The 18,223-nt window shown below is 43.3% G+C and overlaps 8 protein-coding genes across 8 annotated transcripts; 3 read left to right on the top strand and 5 right to left on the bottom strand.

Annotated features, from left to right (window-relative positions):
* Window positions 1-46: 46 nt before the first annotated feature.
* EAE98_001130 (uncharacterized protein) lies at window positions 47-1,543 on the bottom strand (the record flags this gene model as incomplete). Its single annotated transcript, XM_038948747.1, has 1 exon — window positions 47-1,543. One exon carries the CDS (start codon window positions 1,541-1,543, stop codon window positions 47-49), a length of 1,497 nt encoding a protein of 498 aa, XP_038815013.1.
* A 1,098-nt stretch (window positions 1,544-2,641) lies between these two features.
* On the bottom strand, window positions 2,642-4,389 carry EAE98_001129 (uncharacterized protein; the record flags this gene model as incomplete). The annotated part of the gene is made up of 2 exons (XM_038948746.1): window positions 2,642-3,082; window positions 3,379-4,389. 2 exons carry the CDS (start codon window positions 4,387-4,389, stop codon window positions 2,642-2,644), a joined length of 1,452 nt encoding a protein of 483 aa, XP_038815012.1.
* Window positions 4,390-4,791: 402 nt separating this feature from the next.
* On the top strand, window positions 4,792-5,511 carry EAE98_001128 (uncharacterized protein; the record flags this gene model as incomplete). The annotated part of the gene is made up of 1 exon (XM_038948745.1): window positions 4,792-5,511. The coding sequence occupies one exon, from the start codon at window positions 4,792-4,794 to the stop codon at window positions 5,509-5,511; it is 720 nt and encodes a 239-aa protein (XP_038815011.1).
* A 141-nt stretch (window positions 5,512-5,652) lies between these two features.
* Window positions 5,653-6,975, bottom strand: EAE98_001127 (uncharacterized protein; the record flags this gene model as incomplete). The annotated part of the gene is made up of 8 exons (XM_038948744.1): window positions 5,653-5,874; window positions 5,930-6,034; window positions 6,095-6,183; window positions 6,249-6,427; window positions 6,503-6,547; window positions 6,609-6,740; window positions 6,812-6,901; window positions 6,962-6,975. 8 exons carry the CDS (start codon window positions 6,973-6,975, stop codon window positions 5,653-5,655), a joined length of 876 nt encoding a protein of 291 aa, XP_038815010.1.
* Window positions 6,976-7,769: 794 nt separating this feature from the next.
* Window positions 7,770-9,638, bottom strand: EAE98_001126 (uncharacterized protein; the record flags this gene model as incomplete). Its single annotated transcript, XM_038948743.1, has 3 exons — window positions 7,770-8,789; window positions 8,849-9,369; window positions 9,470-9,638. 3 exons carry the CDS (start codon window positions 9,636-9,638, stop codon window positions 7,770-7,772), a joined length of 1,710 nt encoding a protein of 569 aa, XP_038815009.1.
* A 2,592-nt stretch (window positions 9,639-12,230) lies between these two features.
* On the bottom strand, window positions 12,231-12,874 carry EAE98_001125 (uncharacterized protein; the record flags this gene model as incomplete). The annotated part of the gene is made up of 2 exons (XM_038948742.1): window positions 12,231-12,325; window positions 12,379-12,874. The coding sequence occupies 2 exons, from the start codon at window positions 12,872-12,874 to the stop codon at window positions 12,231-12,233; spliced, it is 591 nt and encodes a 196-aa protein (XP_038815008.1).
* A 445-nt stretch (window positions 12,875-13,319) lies between these two features.
* EAE98_001124 (uncharacterized protein) lies at window positions 13,320-14,555 on the top strand. Its single transcript, XM_038948741.1, has 2 exons — window positions 13,320-13,817; window positions 13,960-14,555. Exons 1-2 carry the CDS (start codon window positions 13,495-13,497, stop codon window positions 14,321-14,323), a joined length of 687 nt encoding a protein of 228 aa, XP_038815007.1. The 5' UTR covers window positions 13,320-13,494; the 3' UTR covers window positions 14,324-14,555.
* Window positions 14,556-15,754: 1,199 nt separating this feature from the next.
* On the top strand, window positions 15,755-17,756 carry EAE98_001123 (uncharacterized protein; the record flags this gene model as incomplete). Its single annotated transcript, XM_038948740.1, has 3 exons — window positions 15,755-16,721; window positions 16,787-17,490; window positions 17,577-17,756. The coding sequence occupies 3 exons, from the start codon at window positions 15,755-15,757 to the stop codon at window positions 17,754-17,756; spliced, it is 1,851 nt and encodes a 616-aa protein (XP_038815006.1).
* Window positions 17,757-18,223: the final 467 nt, after the last annotated feature.

The raw sequence follows: 18,223 nt of genomic DNA, 5'->3' as shown, positions 1-18,223 counted from the left end.
CATCAAAATCCAAAACGCCGAACCATGAGGTCTGGAACCTGTAAGTCTAAAAATCCAAAGCACTACATTCCTTCTTTTCAAGAACCTTCCCGATTCTATCCACCATCCACCCACTTTCCATATAAATACCCTCATTGACCTTTGCTCCTATCGCCGCAGTGTGATCAAGATGGCAATTATCATCTTGATACTTCCAGGTCAAACATTTATCCCAGTCTACACAAGCCTTTTTGCAATTTTCCTTCGATGCCCAGGGTCTTTCATTCTTCTGAGCTGCAGTTAGGGCCTTTAATTCGGGCGACCAGGAATCTTTCATCGATGAAAATGACTTGGCTGCTGCATAATTATCCCACTCTGAGCGTGCAGCAACTAGCTTTGGAGCAAAGAAGTATTTAAAAACATCGCGATAACGAATGCGTCCCTTTCCTTTCGTCTCTTGCATGAACTGGTTTTCAAAAACGAACAATTGGGAAATATCTGCTTGATGGACTTTATGAATATTCATGAGTGGTGAACACCAGTTCCAGTCACCAAAACCAATTCTCCATGTTGGAAGGGACTGCAAGGCAGCCCATCCACCTCCATCCAGTTCCTTGAATCGCTCCACGCCCATTTCTTTCATGGCATGTGAAAGTACTTGATCTCCGCAGCAATGCTCCTTCGCATACGACTCGTACTTGTCAGCCAAAGTCTTCTCTGCACCAAATGAAGTTGCCATAGCCTTTCCAGAGACAGCAAATCCGGATCCACCATGAGCAAAATCTTCGCCCATCTTAAAGGCTGGCGATCCAATCAAAAGAGGAGATGTGTGGTCTAAAGTCGCAAGCCATGCATAAAGTGTCTCCCAAAAGAAATAGTTATCGTCCTCCATATACACATACCATTTCTTGCCAGGGTGATGAATAGCAGCATGTTGAAACATGGGCAAGAACTTGTATTTGTCCAATCTCCAGCCACCCGGTAGGTACGAATCTCCCTCCATGCTGGCACTCTCTTGGTACAAGTTGTCATTGAGAGCTTCTTTGGCTTTGTTATAGAGTTCAAAGTCAGGTGATGCTTTAAGAGTTGCCGATACGTTTGCGAGAGAATCAATGACCGGATTCCCATTGATATTGTCCGCGATGTCAGAGTAATAGACGATGTTGGGAGTTAGCTGTTTGTTACCCAATGTGGTCGACATATGCATAGGCATCCTCCTCCAAATAGACGTAGCACCAGTCTTGACCAAAATGACGACATCTTTCGGATCAAGACCTGTGTTACTGTAGATCCTGCTTGGTTCTTCTGCTGCCGGCTTTATATAGCTATTATCGTCGCTGATTGGCGGGGATGCTAAAGAAGTTGTAGATGGTACATCCAGATTTCTAGAATAATCTTGTGATAATGGACCACCATCCGTCGCATCCCAACTTGCTGATCTGTTAACAAATATAACATTGTTTTCGCTCAATCCCATAACAATGAATACTGCGACAAGAAAGCTAATCCATAAGTATCCCTTGAGATGTCGAGGCAAAAAAGCCCCGTACTGTGAGGTTGACATCTTTGAAGACTGTTGAAGTAACTCAAGTATAGAATATAAAAGAACTTGAGAAACTCTTAAGCAGTCCGAAAGATGTACAGAATGAAACTTGAAAAATTCCAATCAGGGGAGGAGATCATTGGCATGGAAGTACGTATAATAAAGGCCAAATTTATATGAGATTTGCCCATGCTTGTAAGTTGTCATGCAAACCTCGTCTAACCGTCTGACAGTGCATGCTGTGCAAGGACAAGGGATCATGCGGGTTATATTGTTGTGTGGGGCTTAGATCAGGCTGTGATACGAATTCTCCTCATCACTTTGGTAGCCTTGCATACTCGGATCCCATTTTATTCTTTTCGAGAAGAGTTCCGAGACAATTGCAGAAAAGATTTCTCCGGCTTGAAATGATAAATAGCAAAATTGCTCGGCGTTAGGCAGTCACCAGGCATGGCAAGGCACTCGCGAGTCGTGGGACGAACATCTTTCAACGGTCTCCTTTTGCCTAGCCAATAGTACCATAACTTCACAAATCAGGAGTTCTCTATCATGTGATAAACGGGGTCAATGGGTCTTCTTTTGCGGTCCTGACTCTTGAATCTTATACAAAGACTAAAACACGATGATCTTCTACCGTTAGATTCTCTAGCCGATCGTATTTTATTGTCTGTGGATTTTTCCATTTCAAAATCTCTCAGGGTCCCAGGGAGTCGCGATTTAGTGATGTTATATTAATCCGAAGTATAATTCCATTTAAAGTTATCCATATTCGTATACACCCGTAGTGAGACCGCGGAGTTGAGACAAACATTGCCCAGATCTTTAAAACCCTACAGATTTGCTTCCAAAATATTCCATGCAAGGACTGCAAATGTTAATTGATGTGCGTTCCAGCATGTATCCAGCTGCAGGTACCTCCAATGATTCCCGATCGAAGGCTCGAATTGCAACATCTAATCGACAGCCTTACCAGTGAGACATGGTTAGCTTCAAGCATTTGTATTATTTTGACTTTTTAAATCTCCGGGTTGTCACCGGCAACGTTGTTAACTCTTTAGATATATTAAACTAAGACATTCGGGGTGTAAACTTCGTAGGGAATGCAATCAGAGTCTAAATTCAATGAAGATCCAATGCTTGATTCTTGATTCGCCTTACGAGAATGCCGACGACAACTGGGCCGACTATAGTGCAAATCACTACAGCCCAAACGATGACAAGGAAAACTGCTTCTCCGGAAACAATGGCAGTATTTTGTTGATTCTTCAACAACAGTGTACCAGAGCTTTGTGAGAGGGACGCAATCAAGAACCCGATTTCTCCTCTGGCAACCATGGCGAATCCCACTAGCAAGGCTTCTATATGTGGAACACGAGTAGACTCTGCTGTCGACGATTGAGTTTCTCTTGGCTTGCTCCAGGATTTTGCGAAGTACTCGAAATATATAACAAGGCTCACTAGGCATTTCGCAATTACCATGAGTATAGAGTACACAATGCCTTTCCAGACGATGGAGGCTTTAAACATGTCTGTAATTGGAATTGAGAAACCAATAGACGCCTAGATAGATCACATCAGTCCAGTTCCTTAAAATTAAGTATTGCTCGCAGTTTGTCCAATAGTCTGGGTTAGCAGGCTGAATGTGAATGTTTGAGGAGGGTTCAATCCGGAATTTCGGTTGATTGATTGTCCCGAATGAAATAAATATTTGGATGTGATTTATTATCCAGGAAGGTTCCACCATTCCATACGGATTGAGTATGCCAAATCGGTTCCGAAAGTAAACGTCTCATGTTGTCTACCAGCAGTCCTGACTCTGGATGGCAAGAGTAAGATATAAGTTTGAAAATACTTACAAAGAAAAAGGGAACCAATATGAAGTCCATAATTGGTTTGTAGTACTCTTCGTACATCATCTGAGCTGGGTTTGATCTCGGTTCCTCTTCAATACTACGGTTTCCGATATCCCATAGGTAATTAACTATGCCCCCGGCTATAAATGCGGCGAAAAGGACAGACGCATCGATGAAAGATGCAATAGTGACGAAAATGATCAGTATCAATGTTGAAAGAAGAAACCCAAGGCTAGGAATTCTCCAGAATTGCTTAAGGGCGGTTTCCTTGATATCAGATTTGTTTCCCGCGGAAACGTTAGTCACTGTCTCGGACTGAGAACACTTGACAAGGTAGAGCCAAACCGGCTGGAGTAAATAAGCGCCCAGACCAAGGGAAACCAGAAGTAAGCCAAAACTCGCGGCTATTGGTCTTGCGATTGGCCACCCACCCATGCCCCCACTCCCCAGGGTTGTAACAATGTTCACCATAACAAGGCCGACAACGTCGTCCATCATCGCAGCTCCTACGAGTATCACACCGACTCTCGTGTGCTGCATATTTGCAGAAGAGAGAATGGCGAATGTCGTTCCCAGAGAGGTCGAACATAATGATGCCCCAGCCGAGAAGGCTGCTAGAGGAGTAGGATACATTGTCCCAGAACTACTGGGAAATGGTAAAACAAGCAACAGGAAAGATAATGCAATAGGCACTAACAGACCAACGGTGGCTACCGATATCGAAATGTAGGCAGCTTTCCGAAGCTGTTTAAGATCTGTACTGAGTCCTCCTTCAAACACAAGACCTATCAGACCTAGGTAGCCCAATGCTTGAATGGTTTCTTGATATTCCTTTGTCAGCCATGCTGTTCCTCCGACTGGCAGGCCCCATATTATCCCTATGAGAATTTGTCCTATGATGCCGCAGTACAGCAGTCGGTCTAGGATGTATCGAGTGATGTTTAATAGAACGAGAAACGAAGTCAATGAAAGAATGACCTCAATCCCAGGCTCCTCGTATGGGAGGAACGGCATGATCGATACGTGGCGATTGCGGTATTCGATGTAACTAAAAAATGGTCATACTCTTGAGAGGAAAAATGGAAAGGTTCTCTTCTCTCAGAGGCACGACATGATTTTGGAGAGAAAAAAACAGTCCCAAGACTTCACCGAACAAAAATCAAGGCAACCAACCTTGGAAAGCTTGGAAGCCAGCCACACTTTCCCGCCACAGCAGCTACGCTCCAGCCACACTAACCTTACAAGCTGAAGTCCACGGAAAATTGAAGCGATAACGCTAAGATTAAATTTTTGAGTTGCGATAAGAAAATATATCTCTTCATCGCAAGTCTCAAAGCATCATTCCTCCATCAACCACCCACTCCAACAACCCCCACCACTCCCTCACATTTGCGTTCACGATCACATAACCTCAAAATGAACGCCCACGCTCTTCTCACCTCTCAGGGTTGGCGCGGAACCGGTCACTCTCTCCACCACAGCTCCGACACCATTGGACTCTCGCGACCATTGCTCGTTTCGAAAAAAGACAATCTTTTGGGAGTGGGGAAGAAAATGCACAAGACGGCTGATATGTGGTGGTTGAATGCTTTTGATGCTTCGCTAAAGGGATTGGATACGAGTAAGGAGGGGCAGGTTAAGGTTCAGGAGGGAGGGGGTTTGGAAATGGTGGTCAAGGGTGGAAGTAAATGGGTTGGAGGGAAGGGAGGGTTGTATAGCTTTTTTGTGAGGGGGGAGACGGTTGGGGGGACGATGGAGGACAAAGAGAAGGAGAAGAAGGCTATGGAGGTAATTGTCAAGGAAGAGAAAAGCGGAAAGGGAAAGGAGAAGAAGAGGAAGGGAGAAGAAAGAAAAGAAAGTAAGGAAGAAAGGAGGGCAAGGAAGGAGAAAAAGAGGGCCGAACGAGCGAGGAAATCCGCCGCTAAAGAAGCCAAAAAGATAAAGGGAGGAAAGGAGGCCAAAACACCAAGCGCCAGTTCGACAGACTCGGAGAAGACAGAAACCAAGGAGGAACGACGAGAACGAAAGGAGCAAAAGCGACAAAAGAAACTGTTACGACAATCAGAGAAGGAATCATCAGATACATCATCAACGTCAGAAAGCGCTAAGAAGAAGAAATCGCGGAAGAACAAATAGATTATTTTGCCCTGTATATTCTACAAGTCGGCACAGCAAAAGGCGTTTTGGGGCACGGAGTTTTGTGATCACGACAGTGACCCTGGCGTTCTAGATAATGTATGGTATGTTAATTAGATTTGTGGAATTCTAAACCTCGAACTATATCTCTTTGGGTATCTTTCCAGGCTTATTGGATAAAAGCCATGGTCTCCTCTGCCAAAATTCGTCTTTAATGACATCGACATGTTGCACCGTGATTCTTGCCTTTGCTCTTCTCTTCCTGTCCTTTTCCTCTTGTGTCTTTGAGAGTTCCTTCTCCTCGATTGTCTTTGCTGAATCTTCATCGATTGCTTCTGACACTCCCGGTTCCACTAACTCATACTATGATCAAGTCAATTTTTCGTCCAAGTAAACTATGGTAAAGCCTCTGACTTACGTCTCGGAAAACTACGCTCCCCTTTTTGTAGATTTCAGGCTCATTGTTATAATTGATTCCAAACCTCGAGAACAGAATCTCATTTTTATCCGCAGCCAAAGATCCCTAAAAAATTCAACTGACATTAAGCATGGAAACTAGTGATCCGAGAATTTTGAAACTCACAGCAAGTTCTTTCTCCGCACCTTTTGCATCAAACCCTCCTTTTTGGATCAATGTCCAAAAAGTGGTATTGTAAAGATTGTTGATGTGGCCTTCACTCATTAGTACCAGCCCAGGGGAAACAGAAGGAGGAAGTAAAATATGAAAGAATGCATACAATCGACTTGTCTCCAACTCATATAATCCCTCAAGTTCTGAACACTAGGGTATTGCACAGCTCTCCCATCAAAACTAGGTAACGGTGCCGTGAGTTGCATTCCCGGGTCGGGAAAGTAGGTAGACCAGAAATGGACATAGTACGCTGTGAAAGTTGATACTATTGTCGTGACCAGCTTACTATAATTTTTGATTAACATTTTGTTTTCAGGCAAGAAGTTCCTCACACAAAGGGTTGAGGGTAAAGAGTCATACCTTGAGCGTCTCTCAAAAAGCACACATGATTTATGGAAGACAAAACTATGATCGCCTCTTTAGCAAGAACTCTTCTCGAAAACCAAATATAAAATTAAAAACGAACCTATACTCATCGCTAATCCCATAGGCAATCACGATATCAGGCAATTCCATCATGACAGCCTTCGCAGCCGCATTCATCAAATCCAGCGCTCTCCGATCATTCGGTTTCTCAAAGGCATATTTGTCCGAAAATCTATGAATTTCAGTTTCCGCTTCATGATCGAGCAGGAGAGGAACCCGAGGAGCAGGAAAGGTAAACCATACTTATGAAATCCCCGACCATCAATACGCACTACGATCCATGTATTTGGGATGAGTAGATCAGGTTGCTCAAAGGCTTTGACATATTCATATCTAAGAGATTCGTGAGCTAGATCAATATTTTAAAGGGGAAGTGCCTAGCTATCTACTTACTTTGAATTAGCCATAGTTAATTTTTGAGGTTGATGTGAAAATGTTGTCGATATGGCATGGAGGTTGAAGAGCTGAAGGGATGTATATGTGCATTAAACATCCAAAGTTAGCCAAGCGAGGTCTCGGAATAGAAAGCAGCTGAGAACGGTCACTGGGTGCGTCATATTCACAGTACCACGGGCCCCTCTCTCTTCGGCTTATTCTACTACTTATTTATTCAAAGGGGAATTTTTTGGAAATCGAAAAAGCTATAAATTAAAGGTGCTATCTACCTACATTAACATCAATACTGAAAAACATGTATCGAAAATGCCTTGTAATTATTTAGGAAAATAAATTTAATAAATCTACTAGGTAGCTAAGCCCTAAAAATGAACTAGGTCATAGCTTATTCAGCCAATCTTTCGAAGAAAAATCCCCACCATTATCTTTGCCTCGTCAAGAAGATGCATCTCAGAGAAGCTCTACTCCTTCCTCGAGAGAGACATATAGCACGGCAGAATGGACACTCAATTATATTTCCCGATGTATTCTTATGAGATTTGTCTCATCAAAGTGAACGTTCGAGTATCTTTGAAATGTTAGATTGTCAAAAATTGATGCAGCAGGTAATCTGCTCATGATACAAAATATTGTATAAAAGTATTGATAATGATATCCCTGCGTGTAAATTTGACAGAAATAAACTAAAGAAATACAATTGCGTCACCTTGAGTGTTCTAGTATGGCCCCTCGTTACTGCATCCACTCGCTTTTTTTTTCCTAACATACACAATTTACGCGGTCCTTGCTGCAAAGGTTCCCATCCTCAATCAACCCAATGAGCCCTACCCCTATGATACTCTAATTTTCTCCTCTTATGCCCAGACCTCAGCCAACCCCCGTATTCCTTCCTCTCGTTATTAACCTTGCCAATTTCCTCTTGCTCAACCACCCTCCTCCTTGCCCGATCTAGCTCCTCGTGGACTTTTATACCAGCTCTCAAATCAACTTCGCGTTGTTTCTCATTTTTCCTTCTCTGAACCATCGCGTGCTGCTCAGCAATCCTTCTCCGCACCCTATTCCTCTCTCTCTCTGTCCTCTGCACCATGAGTCCTCCTGAATATTCAAATAAAAAGTCTCTATCCTCCGCGTCTTCAATCATCCAGTTCATCTTTACCAATTCAAGGGGTTTGAATTCTCGCTGCAATTGCAATTCTGGGGCCCAAGATGGCAATTCCCTATACATGAATTTCTTCCTCTGGTCGTTGAGCTTCTGTACCCTGAGATATACTTCCACAGCACTCGGTCGATCAAATCGGTTAAGTGTCATCGCCCATCTAATCTCGGTTTCTAACTGTAAAGTCAAATGCTCGTTAATAGGCTCAAACCTCGATTCGTTATTTCGCGCAGCAAGTAGGAGTTCTTTTTGTTCTGGGTTCGCGCGATGAAACTTAATGACCTTTCCAGATGAGTCTACCAGGGAGCACCCTCTGTTTGCATAACGTCCCCTCCTAGCCACCATATATATCATGGAGCCTACGGACCACACATCATACTTTGCACTCATCTTATTGTCTGGTGGATCACAAGTACTATTTCCGAAATTATAATCGCGAGTACCATGTCTAGGTAGATGTAGGGACTCGCCAAAATCTCCCAATTTGACAGTCGGATATGTATTCGGGGGAGAATTTGCAGGGAGTGATTGTATGAAGACATTGTTTGCTTTAATATCGCGAGCGACAGTCATTTCTAAACGTCCCGCAAATTCTGGTTTTGTTATGTAATCGGGATGCTCCCCATGAAGAAATGCAAGGCCGCTGAATAGTTGTTCGAAAGCGTGCCACTGAGGGTTGAGATTAGTTATATTTCTGCTCGACAAAGATAGGATGGTGTTAAACTCACGATAAATCCTTCGGGTATGAATTCGTCCCTCTCTCGAAATTCGTGTACCATGTCTAAAAGAGTGCCGAGATCGCAAATCTCTAGGACAATCAAAGAAAAGGGGTTTCCCAAGATGTCGAATTCAGCCCAACCAGCCATATTCGTGACATTAGGGTGCCCTGATTTGATATATTGAAGGAATGTCGTTATCTCCCTTCCACGTTTGGAGGATAAACTCAATTCCTTCATTTCCTTCGGATCAACAACTGAAGCTTCACTGGTGCGTGTAAGAATGGGACTGGTATCTGAGCCCATATCGTAGTCAAGGTTAGCCTCCGACTCTAATCGAAGTTTGGAAATTTTGATAGCATATTTAATCCCGGGCTTTCCCTCACTACGGGTATCTTTGTTCTCGGCGCGGAAGACAAGTCCAAATGATCCACTGGCAATACACGCGTCAATTTCTATATTATCCCCTGTCAAGTTGTGTGGATTGTCTTTAAACCATTTATTTTGACGGATTGTGTTAGCACGAAATGCGCCTGCGGACGATAAAATTTGATTAGCGTTCGTACTCTTTCTCTTTGCAAAATAAAGGGATCAAGTGAAGTTGAAGGACTTTTTGAAGAGATTAATACTTACGCAACACCCTAACTGCCATGGAGTCTGATTGTCCTGTTAAAGTACTTATGCCTACATCTTGCCAACCCCCCTCGGTAGAGCTGTCTGTGTCTTCGTCCACATCCACATTCAAGTCTATAATTACAGCCCCCCCACCTGGCACATTCTCTTCCTGTGGTACGGCAGCCATCTTTATTTTGATTTCCAAAAGATTCGAGATGTTGTTGTTCGGGAAAAAGTAGTTTTCAAAGCCTCGTTGAATGGAACGAAATATCCTACCATGATATGTGGAGAGAAGAAGGAACAAAGCCATGCTTTGAAGTCATCTGCTTCCGGCACTTTGTTGAGGCATTGAAAGAACCAAAGGAAGCAAATAATTACAAAGGCAAGACAAAGAAATCATTATTTTGATGAAGGGGTGAAGCGAGCCTGGAAACCTGTGTTGCAAAAAGCATTTAAATCTAGCTATATAATATAACTAATCATTGGACTTTACATTGAGATATGAAATGATAACAACAGTCAAGCTGAAATGAAGAAGCATACTTACTAGACATCGAAGCCAAGTTGACAGTGAAAAGACAGAGGGAAACCTCTCAATGAGAAAGCTATTATGAGGATGAGCCTGGTTACTAGACCGAGATTTCCCTTGACAATGAAACTACATGATGCAAAAGAGGTATGACTAGCATAAAGAACCCCTTATTACATAAATCATTCTTTCTTGGCATTTCATTCTCTTTAAACAATAAGCCACCACCTCAATCTAAAGTTTAAAATACCACTCAAATTTCAACTATCACATTGGTGTTCCTGGTAAATTACAGCCACTTCTTCTTTCCCTGCTTGTAGCTGCGTTCTTTTGCCGGCAAAATCTATGCACATCCTTGCTCATTCTTCTCTTTCACTGATCAACCCCCTAGCCATATCAGTGACGCAGTCTTTACCAAGAAGATCGTACAATTTGAGCCAACAGTAATAGGTCTTCGAAAAATACGTCAAACAGCAAGAAAATCAGACGTTTGCTAGTTCAACGACCATTGATCATCCACAAAGTTAAAGAAATCTCAAAATGCACAGGATATTAAAGTAACCATGCATCATAAATCTTTGTTGTGGTCTAAAACAATCCAAGTCCATATCACCTGTGGAGCTCCGACAGCTAGTCTTCTAATAAATCTCGATGTTTTGAGAATAAAGTTATTTTGTAGTGCAGTTCTGTTTGTCACTTGACATGAATCGATCCACGGTATGACATCAATATGCATACACAATTCTAATATCCACATTTGAGAACTGCAGGACGTACTGATTCTATAAAGTTATAAAAGTGCATCTACTGTAGATGAACGGCTCGCTTCCTTCCCCTTCTATTAACTGCCAACCATAAGTTCAATCGCAACCAGATTTATCCTTATTATTTCCACACTGATGTCTTGAGATCACTTGCTTGCCTTGGATTTTCGCTTTTGTCTTCTTTATTAATTGCTCGGGGTGCCGTGAACTTCGAACGCTTCTTATAGACGGCTGGTGTTATTGCTGATGTTTGCAACGCCCCTGGCGTTTTTGAGGATCATGGTAAGTTTTTGATTGGAGAAGCGGAGGAGCTGGATGATATCTACACTGCTGCTGATCCCCCTTGATATTGCTGTCCCATATTACCTTCAGGTAGTACAATATCAGTATAGCCCTGTGGGTTTCCCTGCAGCACCAGTTGACTCCCCACCTATCACTTGGGTAGAGTATCAGGGCCATGATAGAAAGTGCGAAGTCCTTCCTCTCCATCTGGACCCTTCCTGAAACAGTACCAGAAGGCCCAAGGGCGAGGAGAACTAAAAGCTAACCAAATTATTTGACTCAAAGGGGCAACCTGGTGCATATTGTCATATTATTTTCGAGAGAATTCTGATGCGTTAGCCCACCCCGGGTCGAAACATCTAGTTTCCTATCCATTATCTTTTCCGCACATCAAATGGAACAACTGCAAGCTTCACTTTAAATTTTTACTGAAGCTCCAAGAAAGAAACAAGGACTCGGAAATGAGTCGAAGAAACGAAGAATGAAGGAAGAAAAAGAAAGGCGAGAGAGGAATCGGGCGGTTTCTTGCCCACCGAAATTTGCATCTACTGAAGAAGAGCAACCGATATGAATAATATTGATGAAATTTTAGTTGCTGATCAAGCAGGCGAAAGTAATCATTGCCAAAATATGTTGACCAAAATACTAGGGTCCACCCAAACCCAAATAACAACTTGATAAACTGAATTCACTGAGCTTCCAGAAAGAATTTAAGTCTCCCAGCACAACTCTGTTAGGACAAGAGATTAGAGATTTCCCCTTCCACGAGGTCGCTCTTCTTCACAATAGATACAGAAACTTCTGGTTCCAGTACAAATATTGGATACGGATGTGACCTACCCGACGCATCTGTTGTGCGTAAATCATGTTTGATGTTTGAGCTGTCTGGACGGATATATGAACAGACATAGGATCTGTCGTCCAAAGCACCTGAGAACATAATTCTCATGGGCAAGGGCTCTTTCACGCTCATGCAATAGACAGAAGAATATTAAAGAAGAATAGCGAGAGGGAAATATATAAACGCAGAAACAAATTCAGACAGTCGAGAACAAACTGAATTTGTCTATGAGCCCTCAAACAGGGAAGAGTTAAAATGAGAAATATGAGACAAATACGAGACAAGTCTTTTCATTTGATCTCACAAACGACTTTTAAACTTTGTATCAACGTGAATTTCTTTTTCAAGACTGACGATCCAAGCTTAATTTAATCTATCTCCGTAGGATTGAAATAAAGAAAACCATGAATTGCGTTGCACATTTCCTTGTCGAGATTGCCAAGATGCCGCATTGGATCCTACTACTCTGTCAGTACTTGTGCCGGCATGTAACCGATCAAATTCTGCTTACCAGGAGTGACACCTTTACCAAATCCAAATACTTTCAATAGAGCACGAATAGGCCAGAAGGGCCCGAATGCCACGGCTAGTGTTGCCCAGGCTCCAAAAACACTGGCATATGGATGCTTGCGAACGATAGGCCCCAAGGTGGCTAACACTGTTGTTGCAGAATGCCTAGGATGCTCAAGAGCATTGATACCCGCTTTCTTTGCGGTGTTTAAATGTCTTGGAGCATCCTGATATAATTGTCCTGCCACACCCTTCGCGGTGTTTAGATGCCTGGGAGCATCTTGATACAACTGCTCTGCCGCTATTCTGGATCTTTCCATGAGAACTGGGGTTTTCTCCAAAGCGGAGTTAAGAGCAGGTTGAACCTTAGCAACAGCAATCACGGCAGCATCTTTCCCTCTTTCATATGCTCCTGGAGCATTCTCGAGGACATATTGAACTGCTCTTTGGGCGTCTGCCACAGCCTTTGCATAGATGGTTGATATGTTGTCAGACATTGCTGTTGTATGATGATGATGATGGGAAACTCGAGGTGATGTTAGGATTTCAAGTACATAAAGTCAGACCACAAGGCACACACAACATTGAAAGGTGACATGGCATACTGCGGGGTACCACGGCCACTGTTGACGAGTCAAATCTCTTAATATATTTTGTATGCAGTGAAACACCACGTGGCTTGATTTTGACCACTCAGTCAATGTTTCAAATGATCTGAAGGGTGTTGTTGGTGTTGTCCAATGGTGGTGATAGATAGATATGTAAGGTACAGAAATGTAAAAGACAAAAGAGAACTTGAGTTGAGATCTTGAGTCGAGCATGGACATGGACCCAGTTTACTAATAAATTTAAGTGGATTGCGGACAGCCAATCATAGCTCCGATAGCCCCTGACTATATTTCCCCAAATTTACAAGGTGCAGGTGCCAAACGTTTGTTAGCCCTTCCCTTCTCCACCCTTCCCTTCTCTAATCTCGAATCTTTTATAAGCCAATTTGTCTCGATACATCCCACTTTCTACTCCATAATTCTATCTCTTTGGACATATCACCCATTCCAATAATATCATAATGCGCATCTAGTCTCTCCTTAAAGATCGATAGATACAATATTCCATAATGGCAACCACGATCCACGAGACTCCAGAATGGGAGACTCCAACACCCAAGCAATCCATGCTCAGCAAATATAATATCTTTTCCAAACAGGAATCAACTCTTCCCACCACGAAAGAGGGATCTTCGGATTCATCGGGAAATGCTGTTGCGACAGGATCTTTTGGAAAACCTACATTGGTTGAGCGATTCAACAATGTATTGCCTGCGAATCGCACATATTTTGGACGGAGTCGCAAGGTGCTTTTGTTGATTGTAGGAGCAATTGTATTATTACTTATATTGATCCTGGGACTGAGTCTTGGTCTTGGCTTGAAGCATTCATCGTACGTGTATTTAGCAATTCATTATATATCAATTGCTCATCATTTTTTTTTAAATTGTGCATGAATCCTTCTTCATAACAAATTACTCCTTCCAACGCTGCTATTCAATTGGTCGGAATCACGTACTAATCTATCAATGAAGGCCGAAAGCATTACCTCTTCCATCAAATGGCGGTATATTCACAGGAGATCTTACATATTATGCACCCGGTCTCGGCGCATGTGGAATTACATCCTCATCATCTGAATCCATCTGCGCCGTGTCCCACATCATCTTTGATGCCGCTTCAACAAGTTCGAACCCCAATGCCAATCCTCTCTGTGGGAAAAAGATCAGAATCACTCGACAGAAGGAATCGGGAAGCGGAAACAACACTATTGACGTAACGGTTGTCGATAGATGTGTTGGATGTAAAGCCGAGGATTTAGACTTAAGCATAACGGGGTTCGAAAAGTTGGCATTGGAAGCAGAGGGCAGAGTTACTGGAAGTTGGGCTTGGTTATAGTGAGCTACGACGCGGGACATATTTGGAGCGACGTCATTTGATGTTAGGATACCCCAGATTTTCTTCTTGTTCTTTTTAGCGGAGGTCTAGTATACGATTCATGATGGATATGGTGGGCTTCATCTGGCTGCGGAGATACCCTTGGTTTCGGTATAACTTGAATCACAATGTAGTGATGAGATATTCTAGTGGATACATAATAATATGATTGGCCAAATCTAAAGCTGTCAACGAGTTTTGTCTCATCAGCATTTTCAGATTTCCCTCGTCTTTTTAGATACAGTGAGAATAATGCGGTGACACATCTGAAAGGTCCTATGCACTGCTGATAGGTACAAATCATATCACAGATCTATCAATATTATGAAGGTAAAGCAATAGTTTTGCAGTTCCTGATCTGAAGCGCATCCAGTTGGATGTCAATATTGTTCCATTCGTAAGAGATGATGAGATGACGGAGAGCGAGCAGAGGAGACACTAAAACTTGTAATCGGAAACGAAGAGGGTGTGAAAATAAGGGCATTGATTAGCATGGGTTTTCAGGGGGAGAGCTTCATCAAGGAGACTTTCTAAGATGCAGCTTCTATAATTCCACTTCCAATATTACTATGATACAGAAGTAAGGATAGATGGAGGGTATCAAAGGCTCAGTAATGTGGGTAGAACTTGAGAAGTTATCAAAAGGTTGCGGGCATAGATAATAAGAGAGTATACAGAAGCATACTTCATTACTTTTCCAGCTGTGAGTTCCGGCTTGAGTTCATGAATAAAACTTGCTTCTCTCCAACACAAAACCACCATATTCTTCTCGTTTCAATGAACCTAATACTCTCCCCTCAACTTATCACGATAAAACTCCTCTCAGCCCTTCAAATCGATTCAACATCTCACAAAATACTCGAGCCAAGTACCATAATCACGTGATACCCACTCCACGCATCCAAAGTGGATTTCAACGATTTAGCTTCTCATCTCACCGTCCAGGCCAAACAAACCTTGCAAAAATGGAGCTTTCCCGAGCCCAGCCCCCGCAGTTGAAACAGTCCTGCGGGCCGATGCAAGCGCTACAACGTACACGAGTCCTCGAATCGTTCGGCAGATGAAATATAAAAGCTTGGCATCGCTCCGAGATGTGAATGCTTCTGTGCACCTTCACTCTTTTTTCGCTTAAGGATTCTATTTACTCGAATTATACGCACTCCTGTTTGTCTGGAGTTGTTGTGTTGGCTTTTGGATGCTTGAGGATTCGTGTAATTAAAATTGGATTTATTTTGGACACCGCTGGTTTGTATGTATCGTCTGTTTCTTCTTGCAATTGACAGTAATTTTCTAATGTCATATAGGTATTATCTTGAAGCAATTGGAGATAGCTTTTGAATACATCACCACACACATTCCTATATTCAAAATATTCATCTAAAACCCATCATCATGGCTTGGATCTCAAGAGGCCAATCCAGTTTCGTCCAAGACACCCCCAACGGCCACACATCCGCCGTCCCAGCCATCGCCACCCACCGCGGCTCACTCTGGTGTCTCTGGAGCGACCCATCCGGCAATCTCTACTATGCCACCGGCGACAACGACACCTTCCAGACGCGTCTCCGTTTTCCCGATCAAGGAATCCCAGTCATGGCCGAGCTCCTCGGCCGTCTGCATGCCGTCATCGTCAGAGCCGATGGAGAAATCGCTCATTACGAATATGACGACGTGGAGAAATCCTGGGCTTCTCCTGCTCTTCTAGATAAGCAAATGGGACTCTGGACGAATACTACACCGGCGCTGATCAGCCATCATAATAATTTGATGCTGGTGTATATCCAGAATTCCTACTTGTATTACTCAACATGGACGATAGGTTCTGAAGACCAGCCAGAATGGAAGTATCCCCAGGAAGTAAGCGGGATTAGCAAAGTATCTGGGATCCCCGCGGTGTTTGTGTTGAATGGGGATTTGCACGCGCTTTGTTCTTCGGCGGAGGAGGATCGTGTGATTCTCGGTTTCAAATATTCGTTGCCGGAGGATGTGTGGAATGGTTGTGATGATGTGAGTGAGGGAAAAGCAGCACAGGGTGTCTCGGCCACTTCCTATGGTGATAGTGCGTTTTTGGCTTTTCAGGAAAATGGCCCCGGAGATACCTCGCATGTGATTTACATGAGCGAGTTTAAAGATGGGATGTGGCATCCGCAAGAAGCGATCGCGGGACAGACTTCGTTTGATCCTCCGCAGTTGGCGGTGCTGAACGGAAGGGTGAATTGTATATTCAATTCGAATGATGAGAGTAGAGAGCTATTGTGGTATTCCCGATCTTTGCTCGATTACTCGCTCAGCTCTTGGATGGCCGAAATCCCAGATGATACTTTGTTATCAGATATGACTATCCCAGGAACCCACGATAGTAAGATTTTCCTCCTCTCTCTTATCAATAAATACCCATCCTAACAAGCCCCGTCCCCCCTCCAGGCTGCGCAGAATCCAACATCCCCTTCGTGCGCACGCAATACCTCTCCATCGCCTCCCAACTCACAGCCGGCATCCGCTTTCTCGATCTCCGCGTGCGCGTCCACACCGAAGATGGTCAGCTCTACATGTACCACGGCGGGATCCCCATCAACCTACCTTTCTATCTCAAATTCGATTTCGTCATGCAGGAAGTCTTTGATTTCCTCTCTCAACACAGTCAAGAAACCGTATTAATCTCCATCAAAAACGACGACACATCCAACAAAGAACCTCCCAACGTATTCTACAGCGCAGTCGCAAAACACATCACATCCATCCCGCCCTACCCCTCTGGCAAACCTCGCTGGCTCACGACAAACAAACCCGAGACCCTCGGCGACGCGCGGGGAAAAGCAGTATTGCTGCGACGCTACGACTGCGCTCCCCATCTCTCCGCCGAAGAAAAAATGGGCTTAGATCTCAGCGGCTGGCTAGAGAACAATCCCGATTTCACGCTCCGAACAGAAAGTAACGTGACGATTCATCTACAAGATAAGTGGGAATACTCTGATATTATTCCGCTCAAAGGTTTGGTCGACAGTAAATACGAATACGTGGTGCGGATGTTGGAGAAGGCGAGAGAGGGAGCGAGGGATGAGTGGTTTGTGAATTTTATGTCTGCGGTGGGGGATCCGGTGCGGAAGGGTGAGGTGGCGGAGAGTCATGTATGTTTCTTTTTTTTTTCTTCAACTTCTCGAATTGTTTTCCTCTCCTGCCACGAGAAATCACTAATTAACCCTCAATCTTCCAGTGGATAGCAGTAGGCGCGCATAGTAAACTCATCGGTGCATTTGTTCCAGGCATGAATCCAAATCTCCGCCTCAATTTCAATTGGGGAATCAAGAAACGATATGGGATTATTCCCATGGATTATCCAGAGTTGCCCAAAGATTCGGATTTGGTAGCTTTGATGATTGGGTCTAATCTGTAGAGGGTAGATTGAGAAATGATATAGATAGATTTGGATGTTCGGGTGGATCTCGAAAGAGGTGGAAAGATCTGAAAGGATAGATGGGTGAATAGATTATTGGAAATAGAGAATGATCAATAGAAGTTCCAGAATGTACCTAGACATCGTTAAGTTTGTCAAATCATCCAAAGTAAATCTAGATTAACGCTTGTCATCTAGTTTTGACCCAATAAATTATTTTGTCAGTGATAGCACCTATACATAATACCGAATACCAACCATTTCACAACGTGTTAACGTATTAGAAACCACTTCACCACTTTAGAACAAACACATAATCATACGCTATCACCAAACTTACTTAGCATCATCAAACACATCACATAAATCACCATCACAACTCTAAAGCACCTCTGCCCAGTTCCTCGATAACAATTATCATTATCCTCGCTGTTATTATCGGTAAGAGCCATCCGTTCCCAAACTTT

Source organism: Botrytis deweyae, assembly GCF_014898535.1.
Source record: "Botrytis deweyae strain B1 chromosome Unknown BDEW_002, whole genome shotgun sequence".
NCBI classification, from domain to species: Eukaryota; Fungi; Ascomycota; class Leotiomycetes; order Helotiales; family Sclerotiniaceae; genus Botrytis; species Botrytis deweyae.
Note: the sequence above shows the minus strand (reverse complement) of the source record. Positions and strands in the feature narration are given on the sequence as shown.